The sequence below is a fragment of the Anticarsia gemmatalis genome, chromosome 13 (assembly GCF_050436995.1).
Source record: "Anticarsia gemmatalis isolate Benzon Research Colony breed Stoneville strain chromosome 13, ilAntGemm2 primary, whole genome shotgun sequence".
In the NCBI taxonomy this organism is placed as follows: domain Eukaryota; kingdom Metazoa; phylum Arthropoda; class Insecta; order Lepidoptera; family Erebidae; genus Anticarsia; species Anticarsia gemmatalis.
In genome coordinates, this window is record NC_134757.1 from 5,098,847 (window position 1) to 5,116,158 (window position 17,312).

General features: G+C 41.2%; 3 protein-coding genes across 5 annotated transcripts; 2 read left to right on the plus strand and 1 right to left on the minus strand.

Annotated features, from left to right (window-relative positions):
• Positions 1–191: 191 nt before the first annotated feature.
• LOC142977658 (high mobility group protein 20A-like) lies at positions 192–2,824 on the plus strand. 2 transcript variants are annotated; one of them, XM_076121724.1, is made up of 7 exons: positions 192–724; positions 828–987; positions 1,183–1,316; positions 1,401–1,435; positions 1,666–1,791; positions 2,118–2,277; positions 2,530–2,824. In XM_076121724.1, the coding sequence occupies exons 1-7, from the start codon at positions 475–477 to the stop codon at positions 2,667–2,669; spliced, it is 1,005 nt and encodes a 334-aa protein (XP_075977839.1). In that variant the 5' UTR covers positions 192–474; the 3' UTR covers positions 2,670–2,824. The 2 variants fall into 2 exon arrangements, with proteins under 2 accessions (XP_075977839.1, XP_075977838.1); XM_076121723.1 differs by having other exon boundaries at positions 193–724; positions 1,401–1,528.
• A 754-nt stretch (positions 2,825–3,578) lies between these two features.
• Positions 3,579–5,428, minus strand: Slbp (Stem-loop binding protein). Of its 2 annotated transcripts, none has more exons than XM_076121725.1 (5): positions 5,188–5,428; positions 4,766–4,849; positions 4,508–4,619; positions 4,304–4,423; positions 3,579–4,224 (listed from the first exon to the last, which is right to left on the minus strand). In XM_076121725.1, exons 2-5 carry the CDS (start codon positions 4,821–4,823, stop codon positions 4,038–4,040), a joined length of 477 nt encoding a protein of 158 aa, XP_075977840.1. In that variant the 5' UTR covers positions 4,824–4,849; positions 5,188–5,428; the 3' UTR covers positions 3,579–4,037. The 2 variants fall into 2 exon arrangements, with proteins under 2 accessions (XP_075977840.1, XP_075977841.1); XM_076121726.1 differs by lacking the exon at positions 5,188–5,428 and adding an exon at positions 5,107–5,165.
• A 298-nt stretch (positions 5,429–5,726) lies between these two features.
• Positions 5,727–17,238, plus strand: ebo (exportin ellipsoid body open). Its single transcript, XM_076121551.1, has 21 exons — positions 5,727–5,952; positions 6,076–6,285; positions 6,433–6,630; positions 6,904–7,075; positions 7,283–7,412; positions 7,512–7,650; positions 7,889–8,055; positions 8,248–8,371; positions 8,526–8,608; positions 8,678–8,786; positions 8,892–8,984; positions 9,126–9,267; positions 9,428–9,572; positions 9,757–9,883; positions 10,029–10,169; positions 10,425–10,604; positions 10,692–10,873; positions 11,364–11,537; positions 13,384–13,576; positions 13,716–13,946; positions 14,474–17,238. Exons 1-21 carry the CDS (start codon positions 5,947–5,949, stop codon positions 14,582–14,584), a joined length of 3,057 nt encoding a protein of 1,018 aa, XP_075977666.1. The 5' UTR covers positions 5,727–5,946; the 3' UTR covers positions 14,585–17,238.
• The last annotated feature ends 74 nt before the right edge of the window (positions 17,239–17,312 follow it).

Consider the following 17,312-nt stretch of genomic DNA (forward strand, 5'->3'; position numbering starts at 1 on the left):
TCAATTGTTATTCTTTAAGGACACTTTATTTAAATTTATTAGTACCTAGTAGTTAGTTTGGTTTGTACTCTTCACAGAATAACCGTTCTAGGTGTCTGCAATCGAATCCATGATAAACATTTATGTTATGGAAACGACTTAATCCGATTATCGGTTAAATTGAATTAGGAACCGAAAATTTCGGACATCCCTATTGAAGCATGTCAATAATGTCAAAAAAAGATGCGAAATGCCTTAAAAAAATTCAGATGATTTGTTTTTATCTTTAGCAAAATAGCGACGAAATAAGTAATCAAGTTCAAGAACTTCAAGTTCTTTCAATCTCTAGTGGCGAACTAAACAGTTAATGTTCCATTCAAAGTTTCTTTAAACAGAACTGTAAGCTTAACATTTTGTGCGGCGAAAGCAACTGTATGAGTGCTCTTGGTGCGCTGTATGTACTATTTTTATTAGTAAATTAAAAGACCGTTAAGTATGGAAGCAGAACCCATGCCAGCTGACGCACCAGCCGAACCGCCACCAGTTGTAAATGAGGGGGAATCAACAAACAAAGAACCAAGTCCTACTGTTACCATTACAACCGGCGCTAACGGTACCGAAGTGAATATCACAGTTGCAGCTGCACCCTTAACCCTCAAAGATCCTCCGAAACCAATATCCAAAAAACCTAAAAAACGGAAACCAAAATTGAAAGATGAAACAGCACCTCGCCAGCCATTAACAGGTACAGCCCACTTATAATAGCGAATCAAATTTACCTAAGTATGCTTATTTTAGAAGAAACACGTTTGTGAAATTGGATCTTTATCAAATTCACTTGGTTTTAGGTTATGTGAGATTTCTGAATGAAAGGAGAGATCAAGTGCGTGCTCAACAGCCAGATTTAGGATTTGCAGAGTTGACTCGTCAGATGGCTAGCGAATGGAGTAAGTTACCTGCTCATGAAAAACAACAATATTTGGATGCTGCTGATCAGGACAAAGAGAGGTAATTACCTAGCATATTGTATTTATTATATGATTACTGTCTGACTGAAGCATATCTGACACTTGTACATAAGCTATGAATCTGGTCTTTAATCTTGGAATTAATTGTTTGCAATGTACTTTAATTTTGTTAATTGCATGTGTAGTAGCAATATAATGATATGTGTAAACTTCAACTATAGATCTACATTTACAGATATCTTAAAGAGTGGGCAGAATACAAAAAGACAGATGCCTACAGAGAATTCAGAATGGCTCAAACAAAGCACAAAGACAATCCATTAACAAAGAAAGTGAAACATAATCCACCAGACAGTGTTATGCCTGCAGGTATGTTATTAATATTTAAATTTACTAGTTGAATTCAATTGATTTTGAGAACCCTTTTATTACATTTACATTTAAATTTTTTAGGGAATGGATCAGCATTAATGGAGCAGCCAAGTGCTGTAAGTACAACAACTACTAATACAGTTCCCCCAGTAACTGTGCCACGCCAACAAACTCCCCCACGACCCAGGCCTTGTATAACGCCAGCTTCTGTGAGTATCTTCCTTTACATTCAATTTAAATTCAATGTGGCCAGGAACCCCCAAGTCTATTAGTAACTCACTAACAATTTTATATGAAGTTGGACCAATTGGTGTTACTATTTACACCTTTTTAATGTTTGTTTCAGGGTGAAGAGTTGATGGGTGGGGATACAGATATTCCAATATTCACTGATCAATTTCTCCAACATAATAAGCTCAGAGAATCTGAACTTCGTCAATTGCGTAAAGCTAATTCAGACTATGAACAACAGGTAAAAATACTATTAATTTGGTACTGTAGAAAGAAGAAGTGTACATAGTAATACTAGGGGCCAATTCACGCTGCTGGCACTCTGGCAGCGATCGGCGGGCTACGGCAAATCCTTAGGAGACGGCCGTCTACAGTTGCGCACATCGACGCCCCTCGTTTTTGAGCTTTTCAAGCAATTTAGGTCTCTTAATGTAGTCTTATGTAGATAAAGTTTAAAATGATTTCACACTAAAAGTGCTCGCCGCGCCAATTTTTTCGCGGGGTGAATTGGGCCTAAACACTAGAGCTGAGTACTTTTGGGATACGAATATTGCCTGTATATTTCAGAATGCTATTCTTCAACGACATGCGGAAGAAGTAAGCGGAGCGACTGCAAAGCTTCGTGCTGAGACTGCGGCTGCCGCCGAGCGCACGGCAGCACTTTTATCCCATCGAAAAGCATTGGTTGCGGCTTTAGTGCAAGGCCTTCATTCACTAGCTATACCCGGTACGGCAACAACTGTTTATTTATTAGTACAATACTCAACCCTTTATTAATCCAATAAGCTTATTGGACCATATCACATACCACTGGGTCCTCACATAGTTACTTTATCCTATCATTTTTTCTTAATTAAACCTAAAACTTAGTTAATAAAAAGCATATTATATCTCTATGGTTGTCTAATCACCTCAGCAATTGTTACTATTACTGTGGGAATAAAATTATGATAAAAAATTATCATCATTGATGTTTTAGGTGGACCAAATGGAGCTACTGAACAGAACATTGAAGAATATATGGAGAAACTACAAGGGTTTGCAACTGAAAATAAAAACATTGCTGTTTTAAAGCAAGCTCGTGATATACTCAACAAAATTGAACTACCAACAAATTGAAGTATTTACCTATAAAATTTTAACCAGTGTTAGAATCAAATAAATCAGAGGGTTACAGGATTCTCCTGTATCGTTTTTGTATTTTTGTTTGGTCAGTAAGTGATAATTTTTATTTATTGACAAGACTTAGAAATAAACTAATATTCATAAGAGAAGGATTCTTTTATTTGAGAAAACACCATTTAGAATTCCTCCTTACAAGATGTTGTTATTATGACAGCATTTTTAGTAATAACTCTGTATAGCAAGGCAAAAAATATCAAAAGCATTTTCCCATTGACATCAAGGCATCAAGTGAATAGTACAGCAAAATACAAATTAATTATTCACCACTGAGATAGCCGTATCAGGGCCATCTCCGCCATTCTTTGCTCGTTAAGCAAGTATTTATCCAGCTCTTATGAATAAAACTCATACTCCGGTCAATTTAGACATTTGACCCACGACAAATTCAGGGGAAGCTGAAAATTCTTAAAATTGTTTAAATTATAATTATAAACATTGTCTTAAAAGTCCTAACCGATCCCATGTAAGGAAAAAATTTTAGCGGGGTAATAAGGTCCAAAAAATTAGGTTTTCGCGATTTTTTTGAAAACGGTAAGTTTTATCGCAAAATTACCCCAGACATAATTTGTAGATCAGGGAATTTCCTATAAAAAAGGTATCAATATTTTTTTCCCTAAAAGCCACCGCTTCTGAGATATAACGATGCAAAAAATTGCGAGCGTCATAATACACTCATACACTACTTCAACTTGCTTTAGCAATTATAATATTAAAAGAAGTTGAAATCGATGACATCATGGATGCTGATTTAATAATTAATATCGAAAATATTGTAGATAAATTTATCAATGCTTTTACATACAATTTCACAAAGGATATTTTGATGAATAATAGAAACCAGCATCCATTGTAAAATACTATTTATTGCAAGTACAAATATGTATGAAAACAATCATGTAAATAAAAATATCATTCATTTAACAGTGCAAAGGCTGCAGATCTATCTTGTGTGATAAATTTATAAAATGGCAGATGTAGTACATAATAAGGAATTATAACTACATAACATTTATAATGACAATAATGTCATTCAAAAGAAAATAGTGAAGTCTCGAATAAGATTTAAATAGAAGATTAGAAAGAAACATTATTGAAAGTAGTTTTCTGCAACCAACATGTTAATTACTTATTATTGCTAGATGTTAATGAATATAATACTAGTCATTGGGTATAACATTATTGCTATATGCACTAATATTTGCAATATAGTCTACTTCTAAACTTATGCTTATGTATAAGATTTACACTTATAAGTATAACTTCTATGGTTAGGCAAATATAATCAGTCAGTCTAGTCAGTAATCACTTCTCATCATCACTGTCTTCATCTTCTTCGATCACCTCAATATTCTCCGCATCACCTGATTCTTCACCTGAATCATACTCATGTAGTTTTATTCTCCACATTTTTATGAGTGTATCCCATGACCTTCGACTGTATTTGGTAAACTTATCTGGGGTTTTTGGATGATCTTTCGTTCTTTGATCTCTAAAAACAAATTGTAATGTTGAATTTCTATCTAGACTTAATTATTAATTATTAATATGTAATATAAGAAATAACATACATTGGCACTTGTGTGACATAGTTGTGATATCCTACTGTGTTTTTACCATAGTCAATTTGTTTCTGACGCCTCTGTAGCACTGATGGATCAGTCTCTAGTTCAGCAGGTTTTTTAGGAGGCCTGAAATTAGCAACAGCAAATAATTTTTAAAGGTTTAATCAAATAGCAGACACCGGATGTCTAAAAGTTATAACTAATAAGTACCCAGGTTTATTTTCAGAATCATTTCCATCTTTTTTGTTTGCTTTAGACTTCTTTCTGCTGTTAGAATTTTCCCTGCTGCCACCTCTCCTTGACATTTTTTTTGCTTTACATTCTGAAACAACAACATCATTGCATAAACACAACAAATGATATCTAACACCAAATAACATATACTCCATTGAGATTTATTACATACTACAAACATGTATATAATACAAAACTAGTAAGTACAAGAAAAGTATTTGAAGAATATAATACCATCTTGGGGATCATCCATTTCTTCTACCCAACTCCTTTTGGAGTTAATAGCACTCATTTTTCAAGAATTGTCACCAAGATAACCTGAAACAGAATATGGAGAAGATGTATTACAAATCACATGGCAAGGGGAATATGTCCAATACACACATAAATATAAATTAATAATCGATGGTAGCAATCCACTAAAATAGTTATGAAGTGATCAATGTTTTTTAACAAGAATGAGGCGTGTGCATGTGTTACTGTCTTCTCGTGAGGGATTGTCCTGGCAATTTAAATTAGGTTGTAATATTTCTGATTTGAAATCCATGCAATCATGCAATGACTTGTATACGCACACTGTAACATTAAACCATGTTGTGTGAACACTGATATTTATATGACAATTTAGTAACAGCGTTTTATAAAGAACTACATACCACTTCAATTTTCAAAAGCGTTGTCAGCTATCACTCTCTCTAGGTATATAAGTGTTTGAAAAACTTTACGGCAATGCTATAAATCGGTTATACATCGGGGACGGAGACATTGATTAAATATGTGATTTCAATAGTTGAATTGCTGAGTTATCAGCTTCTGTTAAAAAAATGTATCGGATAACAGTGAAATAAAACGCGCGAAAATCGTAAACTATAAACAATGTAATGTCACTTGTCTGTCAATAGTTATCAAGAATAGATTTTGGCATTTGGATATGCCACTAACATGATAACACTACCAAACACTACAATCGACTACTCTTATCCGCATCACTGATTGATACGGTACTTCCGTGATGATATCCAGTTCAATTATTACAGATGTTATTGTAAAGATTTGAAGTTTTCGAAAATTATTCATTAGATTGTAATTAAATGTTATTTCGGTATCTAAGTAGTTCAACGTTATAGTATTTTTTTTAATCCCGCCTCTAAAATACCACAGATTGTCTTAACTATTGACATGAGGAGGAATTGTCAATAATATTTGTCAAATTGTGTTGGTTGCCAAAGTATGTGGATTTGGTCGTTTTCCAGTATTTCATTGAGTAAAGATTTGCATTTTACTTACAGGGATAAGAATCATCGTTTATTTGAGCTCATTTATTTACACTCATTCCTATAGGTTTATGTTTGTTGTGACAGTTTCGAAAAAAGGTTATTTTTGATATATTATGTAAAAAAATATATTTTTCCACAATGATGGTGAGTTCTGCTGAATATACTTATCCATTTTATATATTATAATATAATATACGCATGTTGGTTTACTGTTTGTAACATTAGAAAAGTATACAAGCATATAATGTAACATTGTTTATTTTGCAGACTGATAACGAGGTAGACGAGGCCTTAGCCTCGTTAGACATGCTTATGTCCGAGTTCTTTGCACCAACAACTAGCAACTATAGAAAGAGGGAAATAGAGGGCATGCTGGAAAACTTCTCCAGCAGCAGCGACTCTTGGAAACATTGTTTACTGTTCCTGCAAAAATCACAGAATCAATATGTATTGATGTTCACATTGACTACTTTAGAGGTAAAATAATCAATTTTACTACATTGACACCTATTAATGTACTCTTCAAATTTAGATTACCTGTACATTATACCTAATAATTTCAACCCATAGGAGAATAATGTCAGAAATAGCTTCTAAAATATTAGTTTGTGTGTTTTTTTTTAGAACATAATAAATAGACAATGGATAAGCCTACCTGATGCTCACAAGACAGAAATTCGTTTAACACTATGGAATGAACTGTTGGCCAAACATGAGGTGATGGTGTACTTCATCAGAAATAAGCTAGCTGCCTTAATGGTATCTATAGCACGCTATGACTGGCCACATTTATATGATGATTTTTTTAGCAATATTGTTGAGGTAAGTTTAACAACCACAACTTATTTATTATGATGTTACAATATTTACGTCAAATGCAATTTATTAATTTTCCTTTAGCTTTCATGATAACATTATGTTATCCTTATTGGTCCGACTAGATCAAGGCATTAAGTGAAACATACTCTCATTAACTATATGTACTATACCTATAATTTTATTGACTAATTACTTAAATACATTTGTAATTTTCTTTTATTTGTGCCAAAAATAATATAATACAACAATGTTAACATTTAGATTATTATTTTTTAGTTAATTCGATGTGATGGGCGTCGCTGCCTTTTAGGACTCGTATTGGCCCAAGCCGCGAGTGAAGAGCTAGGCGCGGCGCGGGACACTGGCGTGTTGCTGCCATCAGAACGACGAAATCAGCTTGAGCGACTAATGTTGAAGGGAATGCCACAATTGCTCAGTGCACTCAGTGGTAAGAAATTGCTAAAATAACTAAAACCTTTGCTTGTTTTGTTTGATTCAGCACAGGCTTGTAGCTATCGTATTGTAGCTCCATCTGCATGGATTTTTGTAAAAATTTCATCATGGTATACCATATCCTTTAAAGCATTAACAGACAGAAAGTCATAGTTACTATAGCAGAATGTTAGTAAAGTTGTTTCTTAACATTTTATTTCAGATATTTTGGAAAAGAATGCTGAAAAGGAAGGTCAATCAAATCCACCACCATCACCAACTAATGGTATTCCACAAACATCAGCATTGCCTGATCTGTTAGCAAATGCACATGAGCTTACTCCTGCAGACAAGTAAGTTATAGAATCATATGATTAACCAGTTCAGACTAGAATCATTTTCTTTTTATTATGAGTAGGTTTGATGACTCATAATTCATATCTTGTTTTCAGAGCTCTCAACATGGAGATAGTGGTCAAGTGTCTAACTACTCTACAACATTTATTCTCTTGGCTACCATTGTCATCTCATGTGCCACCATCATTAGTCACTACAGTGTTTTACTGGGGCAGTATAGCAACCCAGTCACAGGTACGATATATGAGAGCTGGTTTAATTAGTATTAATTATTATAATAAAAGATACTGATTTAGGTGCTTAGTTTCTAGTCAACATTTGTCATTTCCAACAAATTTATTTGAATATACACCTAGGCAAACACATGTTGTATGAAAGCAACATCTGTTTTTCTATCCCAATACTCCTATAATCACTGAAGATAATATGTCTCTGGAAACGTAAGGATAAACAATTATTATGTCGCGTGCAGAGCGTGGAGGCGGCGCTGGGCGGGCTGGGCGGGGTGTGCGAGCTGCTGTACCGGCGGTACGCGCCGCCGTCGTCGGCCGCCACGGCGCTGCGCCTGCAGCACTGCGCGCTGCGCCTGCTGCGACACCTCACGCACAACCTGCACCACATCCAGCACGCGCACCACGAGTCAGTACACCCACTATCACAACCTACATTTAGACTAAATTTACGATACACTTCCTTAATTTCAGTTGATAATAATATATATTCTCATGCAAGTCATGTGAAACTGTTTATAATAAATCTTATATATTTTTCTTATTTATATCTGGTCCTTTCGACATTTTTTATCTAAATTTCAAATTATGTTAATTTCAGTTACCTTGACAAGTTAGCAGAGTTCCTAAAATTATTTATATCATTGCATTTCAAGAGACTGGAGGCAGAACCCGAGTTTGATGCCATAGAGTTTTTGTCATATCTATTCCAATATACATTCCAGGTAAGTTTTTAAACAAATGACATTGTTGCATCTCTGCCTTCTAAACTTCAATGAATGTTTTACTGTATAATAGTCAAACAGGACCAAATTTGATTACATATAATACTATAAAATTTCTGTTTAAGCCATGACTCATTCAATATTTTCTTTACAGGTGCCTACATGTGCTATTTTTGTAAATTGTTTAGATGTATGGGTACAATTTATAGACATTTTGAAACCAGAAGATACTCCAAAGTGAGTATACATTTTCATAATTATTTTAAGCTTTGTGTGACAATAATTAATAGAGTTTTATTGTTTTAGATATTGGGAAGCTTTACAAGCGTTAGTCAATGGAGTGTTGAACAAGATACAGTTCCAACACAACAAGGCGCAACTACAGCATCTCGATAATGACGTGTGTGATGATGATGTAAGTGTTGTCAATTTACCTTTGTACAATCATTCACTTTACATGACATTATTTTATGAATTTAATGTATGTACTATCTTATAACAAGTATTATATTACTTGCAGGGCGAGACTGAATGGCAAACATTCCTAAAACATTGTATAGAATGTATCGCTCGCGTTGCGGATTTAGCACCGCTCGACGTTTTTACTGCAGTGGTAAGTTTAAATAAGATTTAAGGCTCTTGTTATGAAGTCGAAATATTCTAAAACGAAAAGTATTTAACATAAGCGATGTGAAAGCTCTCTCATTGGAGTACTATAGTGAGTGTGTATCCCTGACGTATGTCCGTGGCGCAGCTGGAGCGCTGGCAGTGCCTGGCGGGCGTGCACGCGCGCGCGGCGGGCCGCGGCGGCGAGGGCGAGCGCCTGCTGGCCGCGCTGCTGGACCTGGCCACCATCACGCGCGTGCTGGGCCGTCTGGCGCCCGCGCTGCTCGCCGGTACGTACGCTTACTTATTTTTTTCCACGTTCGAATTTCACTATTGTTGCAAATGTAACTTTCTTGTGTACATAACAGAGGGTCAAGAAAAGATAAAAATTCAGTGGTGTTAGGTAAGAACAATAATCCAAGTGAATACGCATCATATTAATGTTTGTAGAAAACGAGAGCAGTCGTCGGTCGCGTGGCTGGTCGCTGGGCGCCACGCTGGTGGAGCGCTGCGGCGCGGCGCTGGCGGGGGCCGCACTCACGCGCCCGCACCGCACGCAGCAACACGCACACCACGCGCACGCGCACGTACAAGTGTACGTTCACTTTCTTTTTTAATACTCCACAACTCAAATGCTTCAATACTAAAGGAAGACGACTAGTTTAAAGACCTTTATAAGAAAAACAATTTGATTGACTATGCTCTAACTTTATTTAGAGGAGATCTGCCTGCGCTTTAAATGTTGATAACTTGATACAATAATTTATATTATATATCAGCCACGCAGAGATGTTCGCGTGTATGGGTGCGTGGTGTTGCTACGCGAGCGAGTGCGGCGTGCCTGTGCAAACCATGGAGGGACTGTTCTCTTCCGCTGTACCGTTCCTCTTGCCGCACGAAATACCGGTGAGTAGGAAATTGGCTAAGGCCCGTTCGTTCATAGGTATTATGATAGAAGACTTGTTCAGAATTTACCTAAATTCAGATCTATGTTTTACTTAAAACGTAAATGTAAGAAAATATTTTTATTTAAATTGTATTATTTTGGCAGGAACCCCCACTACTATGTCACGCGGCGGCACACCTACTACTTAGTCTGGCGAAGAACGTGAAGTTTACAAACGACCCCGTCGCTCTCACCGGAGACCTGTACGAGCACGCGCAAAGATCTCTACAGTACTTAGAACCAAAGGTAACGTATTCAAAGATTCGGATCAACATTTTCGTGATAAGATTTTAGACTCTAAAGCGTGCAAAGAATATAGTGTTTCCACCACTCTTCTCGAGTAAATCCACCCGTCTCTCTCAAAAGTTACGACATGTTGCACCACCTTCGGATTAGTATTGATAAGTAATTTTTTTTTCCTACTGCATCTGTAGGCGTGTGAAAGTAATGTTTTTCAATCAAGTGTTTAAAAGTACCTAAGGTTTACTATGTTGCATTCAGACGGCAGGAGTGGTCCGCGAAGCGCTGTTGTCGCTGTCGCTGCGCGCGGGAGGCGCGGGCGCGCGCGTGCTGCTGGGCGCGTGGGGCGCGGCGCTGGGCGCGGCGGGCCCGGCGCGGGCGCTGCCGCCGCTCACGCAGCTGCTGCACGCCTTCGCCGCCGCGCCCACGCCCTCCAAGAAGGTACGTTGTTGCCTCTAAATAGCTTTTGATATAATGGTCACAGGGTCGAGTGGGTGTCTTTGTTACGTTGCGCATTACGTTTGTCAGGTGATAGCGGAGGGGGTGCAGAATGCGGCGGAGACGGCCCTGCGCATGTTGTGTGAGCCGGCGTTCGCGACCGCCGAGCCGGAGATAACGGACTTCTTCCTCGCCCTGTTCACTGCGTTACTGCCGCAGCTCGGAAGTTTTGCATACACTGCCATCGATGTGTTCTTGGAAGTCGCGCAGAGGTATGTAGATCTTAAGAATTCATTTACATAATTATAAATATGTATGACCGTCTTAAATTGTCCAAAAGCAAACCAACTGTGACTCTGTATGCCACGGCTGGAGGCAAACTCATTATAAACCAAGTCGTAGACTTTCTGACTTTTTAGAACTAGAAATTGCATGATTTAAAACATTAACTCGACCGATTAAGGTCATAGCTCATTAGAGCCACCGGCACCCACTCCGCACCGCCTCGCCTCCTGCGGCTAGCATTCTATATACGGACTTGTATGTAGCGACGTCCACTCGTTGACCACTCGGCGTTCACTCGTTGACCGCGCTGAGTCCACTGGTTGACCGCGCGACGTTTATTGGTGATAACGCGGCGTCCATCCGTGAACCACCTGACGATTACGAGTGGACGCCATGCGACGAGGCGGTGCGGGGTGGGTGCTGTGGCTCTAATGAGCTGTGACCTTTAATCAACAAATGAAACGTATTCGTGCGCAGGGGCGGCGGCGAGAGCGGCATGGAGCGGCTGGTGGAGTGCGTGCGCCTGGGCGTGGAGGCGGGCGGCGGAGGCGTGCTGCCGCGCGCCGTGCTGCAGCTGCTGCGCCGCCTCGTGCTGCCGCGCGCGCCCGCCGCGCCCGACCTGCAGCGCGCCGCGCACCGCCTGCTCGCCAGGTAACTGAGATGAGCTGAGACCCTGAGTACACAACGTGCAGCTGCTGCGCCGCCTCGTGCTGCCGCGCGCGCCCGCCGCGCCCGACCTGCAGCGCGCCGCGCACCGCCTGCTCGCCAGGTAACTGAGATGAGCTGAGACCCTGAGTACACAACGTGCAGCTGCTGCGCCGCCTCGTGCTGCCGCGCGCGCCCGCCGCGCCCGACCTGCAGCGCGCCGCGCACCGCCTGCTCGCCAGGTAACTGAGATGAGCTGAGACCCTGAGTACACAACGTGCAGCTGCTGCGCCGCCTCGTGCTGCCGCGCGCGCCCGCCGCGCCCGACCTGCAGCGCGCCGCGCACCGCCTGCTCGCCAGGTAACTGAGATGAGCTGAGACCCTGAGTACACAACGTGCAGCTGCTGCGCCGCCTCGTGCTGCCGCGCGCGCCCGCCGCGCCCGACCTGCAGCGCGCCGCGCACCGCCTGCTCGCCAGGTAACTGAGATGAGCTGAGACCCTGAGTACACAACGTGCAGCTGCTGCGCCGCCTCGTGCTGCCGCGCGCGCCCGCCGCGCCCGACCTGCAGCGCGCCGCGCACCGCCTGCTCGCCAGGTAACTGAGATGAGCTGAGACCCTGAGTACACAACGTGCAGCTGCTGCGCCGCCTCGTGCTGCCGCGCGCGCCCGCCGCGCCCGACCTGCAGCGCGCCGCGCACCGCCTGCTCGCCAGGTAACTGAGATGAGCTGAGACCCTGAGTACACAACGTGCAGCTGCTGCGCCGCCTCGTGCTGCCGCGCGCGCCCGCCGCGCCCGACCTGCAGCGCGCCGCGCACCGCCTGCTCGCCAGGTAACTGAGATGAGCTGAGACCCTGAGTACACAACGTGCAGCTGCTGCGCCGCCTCGTGCTGCCGCGCGCGCCCGCCGCGCCCGACCTGCAGCGCGCCGCGCACCGCCTGCTCGCCAGGTAACTGAGATGAGCTGAGACCCTGAGTACACAACGTGCAGCTGCTGCGCCGCCTCGTGCTGCCGCGCGCGCCCGCCGCGCCCGACCTGCAGCGCGCCGCGCACCGCCTGCTCGCCAGGTAACTGAGATGAGCTGAGACCCTGAGTACACAACGTGCAGCTGCTGCGCCGCCTCGTGCTGCCGCGCGCGCCCGCCGCGCCCGACCTGCAGCGCGCCGCGCACCGCCTGCTCGCCAGGTAACTGAGATGAGCTGAGACCCTGAGTACACAACGTGCAGCTGCTGCGCCGCCTCGTGCTGCCGCGCGCGCCCGCCGCGCCCGACCTGCAGCGCGCCGCGCACCGCCTGCTCGCCAGGTAACTGAGATGAGCTGAGACCCTGAGTACACAACGTGCAGCTGCTGCGCCGCCTCGTGCTGCCGCGCGCGCCCGCCGCGCCCGACCTGCAGCGCGCCGCGCACCGCCTGCTCGCCAGGTAACTGAGATGAGCTGAGACCCTGAGTACACAACGTGCAGCTGCTGCGCCGCCTCGTGCTGCCGCGCGCGCCCGCCGCGCCCGACCTGCAGCGCGCCGCGCACCGCCTGCTCGCCAGGTAACTGAGATGAGCTGAGACCCTGAGTACACAACGTGCAGCTGCTGCGCCGCCTCGTGCTGCCGCGCGCGCCCGCCGCGCCCGACCTGCAGCGCGCCGCGCACCGCCTGCTCGCTAGGTAACTGAGATGAGCTGAGACCCTGAGTACACAACGCGTGCCGTGCTGCAGCTGCTGACACACAAGAGACATCAGCGTGTACGAACTCATAGAGATATGCAAACATGTCAAAATATCGACATATACCTGTGTATCGACGGCCACGTCCGATGAATATTATTTGCGTAGTAAAAATATTTTGTTTTATTTGGCAGCGTCCTGATTCACCGATGGCGCTACTTCTTCCCCAACAAGTGTGACGAGGCGGAGAGCGAGGTTCGCGCGGGCGAGCTGCGGGAGGCGCTGTCGGCGCTGGGCCGCGCGCTGCTGCAGCCTGACATCGAGCTGCTGCGCCTCAACATCGACACACTCGACGTACTTAATACTAAGTGGAAGCTTTATCACAAGGTACATAACTGCTTCGTTTCTTATTATCAGAGCACAAAGAGGATCTACTTAGTTATACTACGCAAAAAGTTGTTAAAGGACTGACTGCTGAAAGTACCTTGACTAATATTGAGAATTAAAACATTTTTATTATTATTAGGTGATGTTCCGCAACGAGTTCCTGGGTGAGTTCCTGTCGGTGTTGCTGGCGGGGCTGGCGGAGGGCGGGTGGCGCGCGCTGGTCCGCGACGAGGTGACGGCGGCCGTGCACGCCATGGCCATGGTCGACTTCAACACGTTCCGCACCTCCTTCCTGCCGCACTTCCTCAGCTCGCTGCCGGGACTCGCGCCCGAACATCAACACCACCTGGCGCAGTTTCCTCCCGATACGGTTTGTATTGTTATTATATCTGATATGCTAATTGACTGCCTCTCTGGCGCGGTCGGTAGTATATGCGACTGCGGTGCGAGAGGTCTCGGGTTCGAATCCTGGGTCGGGCCAAAAAGTCTTTTCTGAGATTTTCTGTTAAGAATTTCTTAGAGATTGCCCGGAGTTAGGAAGTTGAGGTCGAAGACCTCCGTGCCTCGGAGAGCACGTAAAGCCGTCGGTCCTGCGCCTGACCTCTCACTGGTCGTGTCGGTTATCCGTCCCACCAAACTATGAGAGTGATGGAATAGAGAGTGTACCTGTGTATTGTGCACACACTTGGACACTATAAACAAAGTCCTGCACAGATGGCCAGTTTCAATAAAACTGACCGCCGTATTGTGCTAATCGATATCTCCAGTTTTTAACGATTCCATACCAGGATTACTATTGGCTGAATCCATGATATACTCAGTGATAGTGATTTGGTTAATTGCGAATCGAAACAGTCTAGAAAACGAGTAAATAAGAAAAATATGTGTATATTACAGGATTTACCAACATTCACTCAGAACATTCACCGTCTGATGAACGACGTGAACTGTTATCGCGCGTACAACTCGCTCGTGCAACCGTCGGCGTCGGTGCAGATGGCCACATAGCGCCGCTACCACACTTACTAGTCGCTGTGATACTAACACGTACATTGTGATATACTATACGTAGATTTGTACTTGAACCACAAATCGACAATATTTCCTATTTATGTACTGTGGGTTTGTAGATTTAGTTAACGATTTAGCTACGCCGCTTTAACAAATTGAAGAATTCTGTGTTTATAACATTGTGAATATGCATTCGGAGAATTTATAAACTTTATTTTCGTCCGTGCCTTTAACAAAAATATCGACCATTGAAAAGTGGAATAAAGGGCAAAAATATATGTTTGGGTATTTTAAAAATTATAACAGTTAGGTTATAAACAAAAAAAGTGTTTCGTGGTGTCAGGCGGAAAGTGGTGTAGCATTAATCATATAAGTCACTAAAAGTAAAAGGAAAGGAATTGTGGGTAATATGTCTATGGAAACAATCTCATTGTTCATAAACGAGAGTATGATAATGAAATGAATTTTACTTACATTTAGAGTTTTAGAGCTTCATATTGGTAAAGGAAATGTTTAGGGAGCCAGTTGGTCACATTATATTGTATAAACGCTAGGCGATGGGCTTCTTATGCTTAAATTTGGTTGCAAGTTTTGACTCAGTACCTTGTTATATATTATATTGTCTTTTAAACTCTACTAACACATTTCTTGTTGGTACATTTACTAGATAGTGTCCTAATATTCTGCCGTCGTAAATCTAAACACAGTAACTTCAAAATATGCGTTTTGAGAAAAACGCGGTTGAAGTTTAATGGTTAATTTTTGCTCTCATGAAGATACTAATTATTGTATATTATTTCATGCAACTTTTAATGTTAGTATATAGTTAAATCTTTGATTCTGTATATATATATCTAGTATATTATTATTGTATAAATAATAAAATTAGATAATGTGTTTTAAGCTAGGGTAATAATATAATATTTTTTTCTTTTTTAAGTTACAACACGGTAACTCAACGGTTACTGTGTTGTAACCAAGTTTTACCTATTACTGTGTTGTAACTTTGTAAAGATATTAACATTAGGGGAATTACGACACAGTAAGTATGTACATACTGTGTTATAACTAAGTTTCTTAGAAATACGTATAAAATCAGTAATACAGTAAATGAGATACTGGGTATTATTCAAGTATTTGTTGTTTATCTTTGAACAATATTTTATACGCAATCACAGTAACTGAAGAAGCCGTGTTATAATCAAGCAAAAAAAGAAAAATTAAAATCTATTCACGTTAAAAAAACACAGTTAGTAGTGAGATACTGTTATTTAATTTAAAATAATACAGATACTGTATTTTTTATTAAAAAAAATGTTTTTTTTGTAAAAATACTGTGTTTTTATTTAATGTATTTCGGTAACTATCTATCGTACAAACAAACCGAAAACTTTCTCAAATAGCCCGCGGTCTCCTGATTCCAAAGAACTAAACAAAGTATAAACACAGTAACTTAAGTTACTGTGTTTACATTTACGACGGCAGTATTCTCCTTGAGAGAGATCTAAGCACTACTTAAACTTATTATAGGATCTAAATTAGGTCTTCATTGTTTATCATTAGTTTAAAAAAAAATATTTTATTAAGACAAAACAAATTCTTGATTGAATTTGGCATATAAGACTGTACATAATACTGGGTGAATATACTCATTACAAAATAACACTTTTTTTTTTAAATTGTAGTTGATGCTTGGTAGCTCGCTAGGCAGAGTAGAGATGATTGCATCCGCGAGCAAAATTTCAATGGAGTACATGTATTTTACGGTTAAACACTGCCATGGGTGTGGGCTACATTAGCTCAACTTGGTGTCACGAGAATCACTTTTAAGTTTGTCGTCTGTATTCAATGTCACCTGTATAATACATTAATGTTATTTTTTATTTGATGTCCATTTTTAATCAAATTATGTTTGCCATTTGGTTTTTGAGTAACAAAACATTTATCTGCATTTATAAATTTGAATATTTTGTCGTGATGAGGGGCGTTTTCTGAGAATAGTATGTACTAGTCATTGGAAGAATTTTATACGAATAATTACGGTACGGCGCAGTGATGTGTACAATATACTGTATACATGCTGTTTTATACAAAATGTGATACTGAACACAAAGTATATTTTATATTGTTGACTTGAAGTTATGTCAGAATCCGTTGCCTCGTAGTTATAAATTGCGAATAATACGTATAACATATTTATAGATGACCAAGATAAGAATTTTACATTTACATTTTGTATTTGTGTGTTTTATAAATCATTGTAGGCATGTCTCAGATGTACCTAGTGGTAAGGTCATGTAAGATTATCTGTTGAGTGATTGAGTTGACAATTATGAAGTTCGTTACATAATTTTGCATTGTGCATTTCGTCTAAAGAAGAGATGTTGTAGGCTTCGCTTTATGACTGCCGCTACTACGTTATAGCGAAGAATAAAGGAGAGTTGTAACTGCAATCACATCGAATTTGACTATAAGTAAAAATAATAAACAATTTACATTAATATTTATTGCATTTAAGTTCTTAGTTTTTGCAATAGGGCGTGTGATAGAGTTCAAATTATGTTACTTTGGTGAGCAATAACTGTGCAAGGTTAGTTTATTATTGTCTGCATGCTTATTATAAAAGGTAATAAATCAATCTAGTTGTTTAATGTCTTGTTTTATTTCATGTGTGCCTGTTTTGAGTGATTGTAATGTTATCATTACAGCATAAGTGGTTTAAATA

Excerpts from the sequence above, each read along its gene's own strand:
- LOC142977658 (XM_076121723.1), top strand. The coding sequence starts at position 475 with ATGGAAGCAGAACCCATGCCAGCTGACGCACCAGCCGAACCGCCACCA. Across the intron at positions 725-827 it reads ACCTCGCCAGCCATTAACAG|GTTATGTGAGATTTCTGAAT; the intron begins GTACAGCCCACT and ends ACTTGGTTTTAG. Across the intron at positions 1,317-1,400 it reads AGACAGTGTTATGCCTGCAG|GGAATGGATCAGCATTAATG; the intron begins GTATGTTATTAA and ends TAAATTTTTTAG.
- Slbp (XM_076121725.1), bottom strand. The coding sequence starts at position 4,823 with ATGAGTGCTATTAACTCCAAAAGGAGTTGGGTAGAAGAAATGGATGAT. Across the intron at positions 4,620-4,765 it reads AATGGATGATCCCCAAGATG|AATGTAAAGCAAAAAAAATG; the intron begins GTATTATATTCT and ends TTGTTGTTTCAG. Across the intron at positions 4,225-4,303 it reads TATGTCACACAAGTGCCAAT|AGATCAAAGAACGAAAGATC; the intron begins GTATGTTATTTC and ends ATTTGTTTTTAG.
- ebo (XM_076121551.1), top strand. Across the intron at positions 7,413-7,511 it reads GAGCTTACTCCTGCAGACAA|AGCTCTCAACATGGAGATAG; the intron begins GTAAGTTATAGA and ends TCTTGTTTTCAG. Across the intron at positions 8,609-8,677 it reads AAACCAGAAGATACTCCAAA|ATATTGGGAAGCTTTACAAG; the intron begins GTGAGTATACAT and ends TTATTGTTTTAG.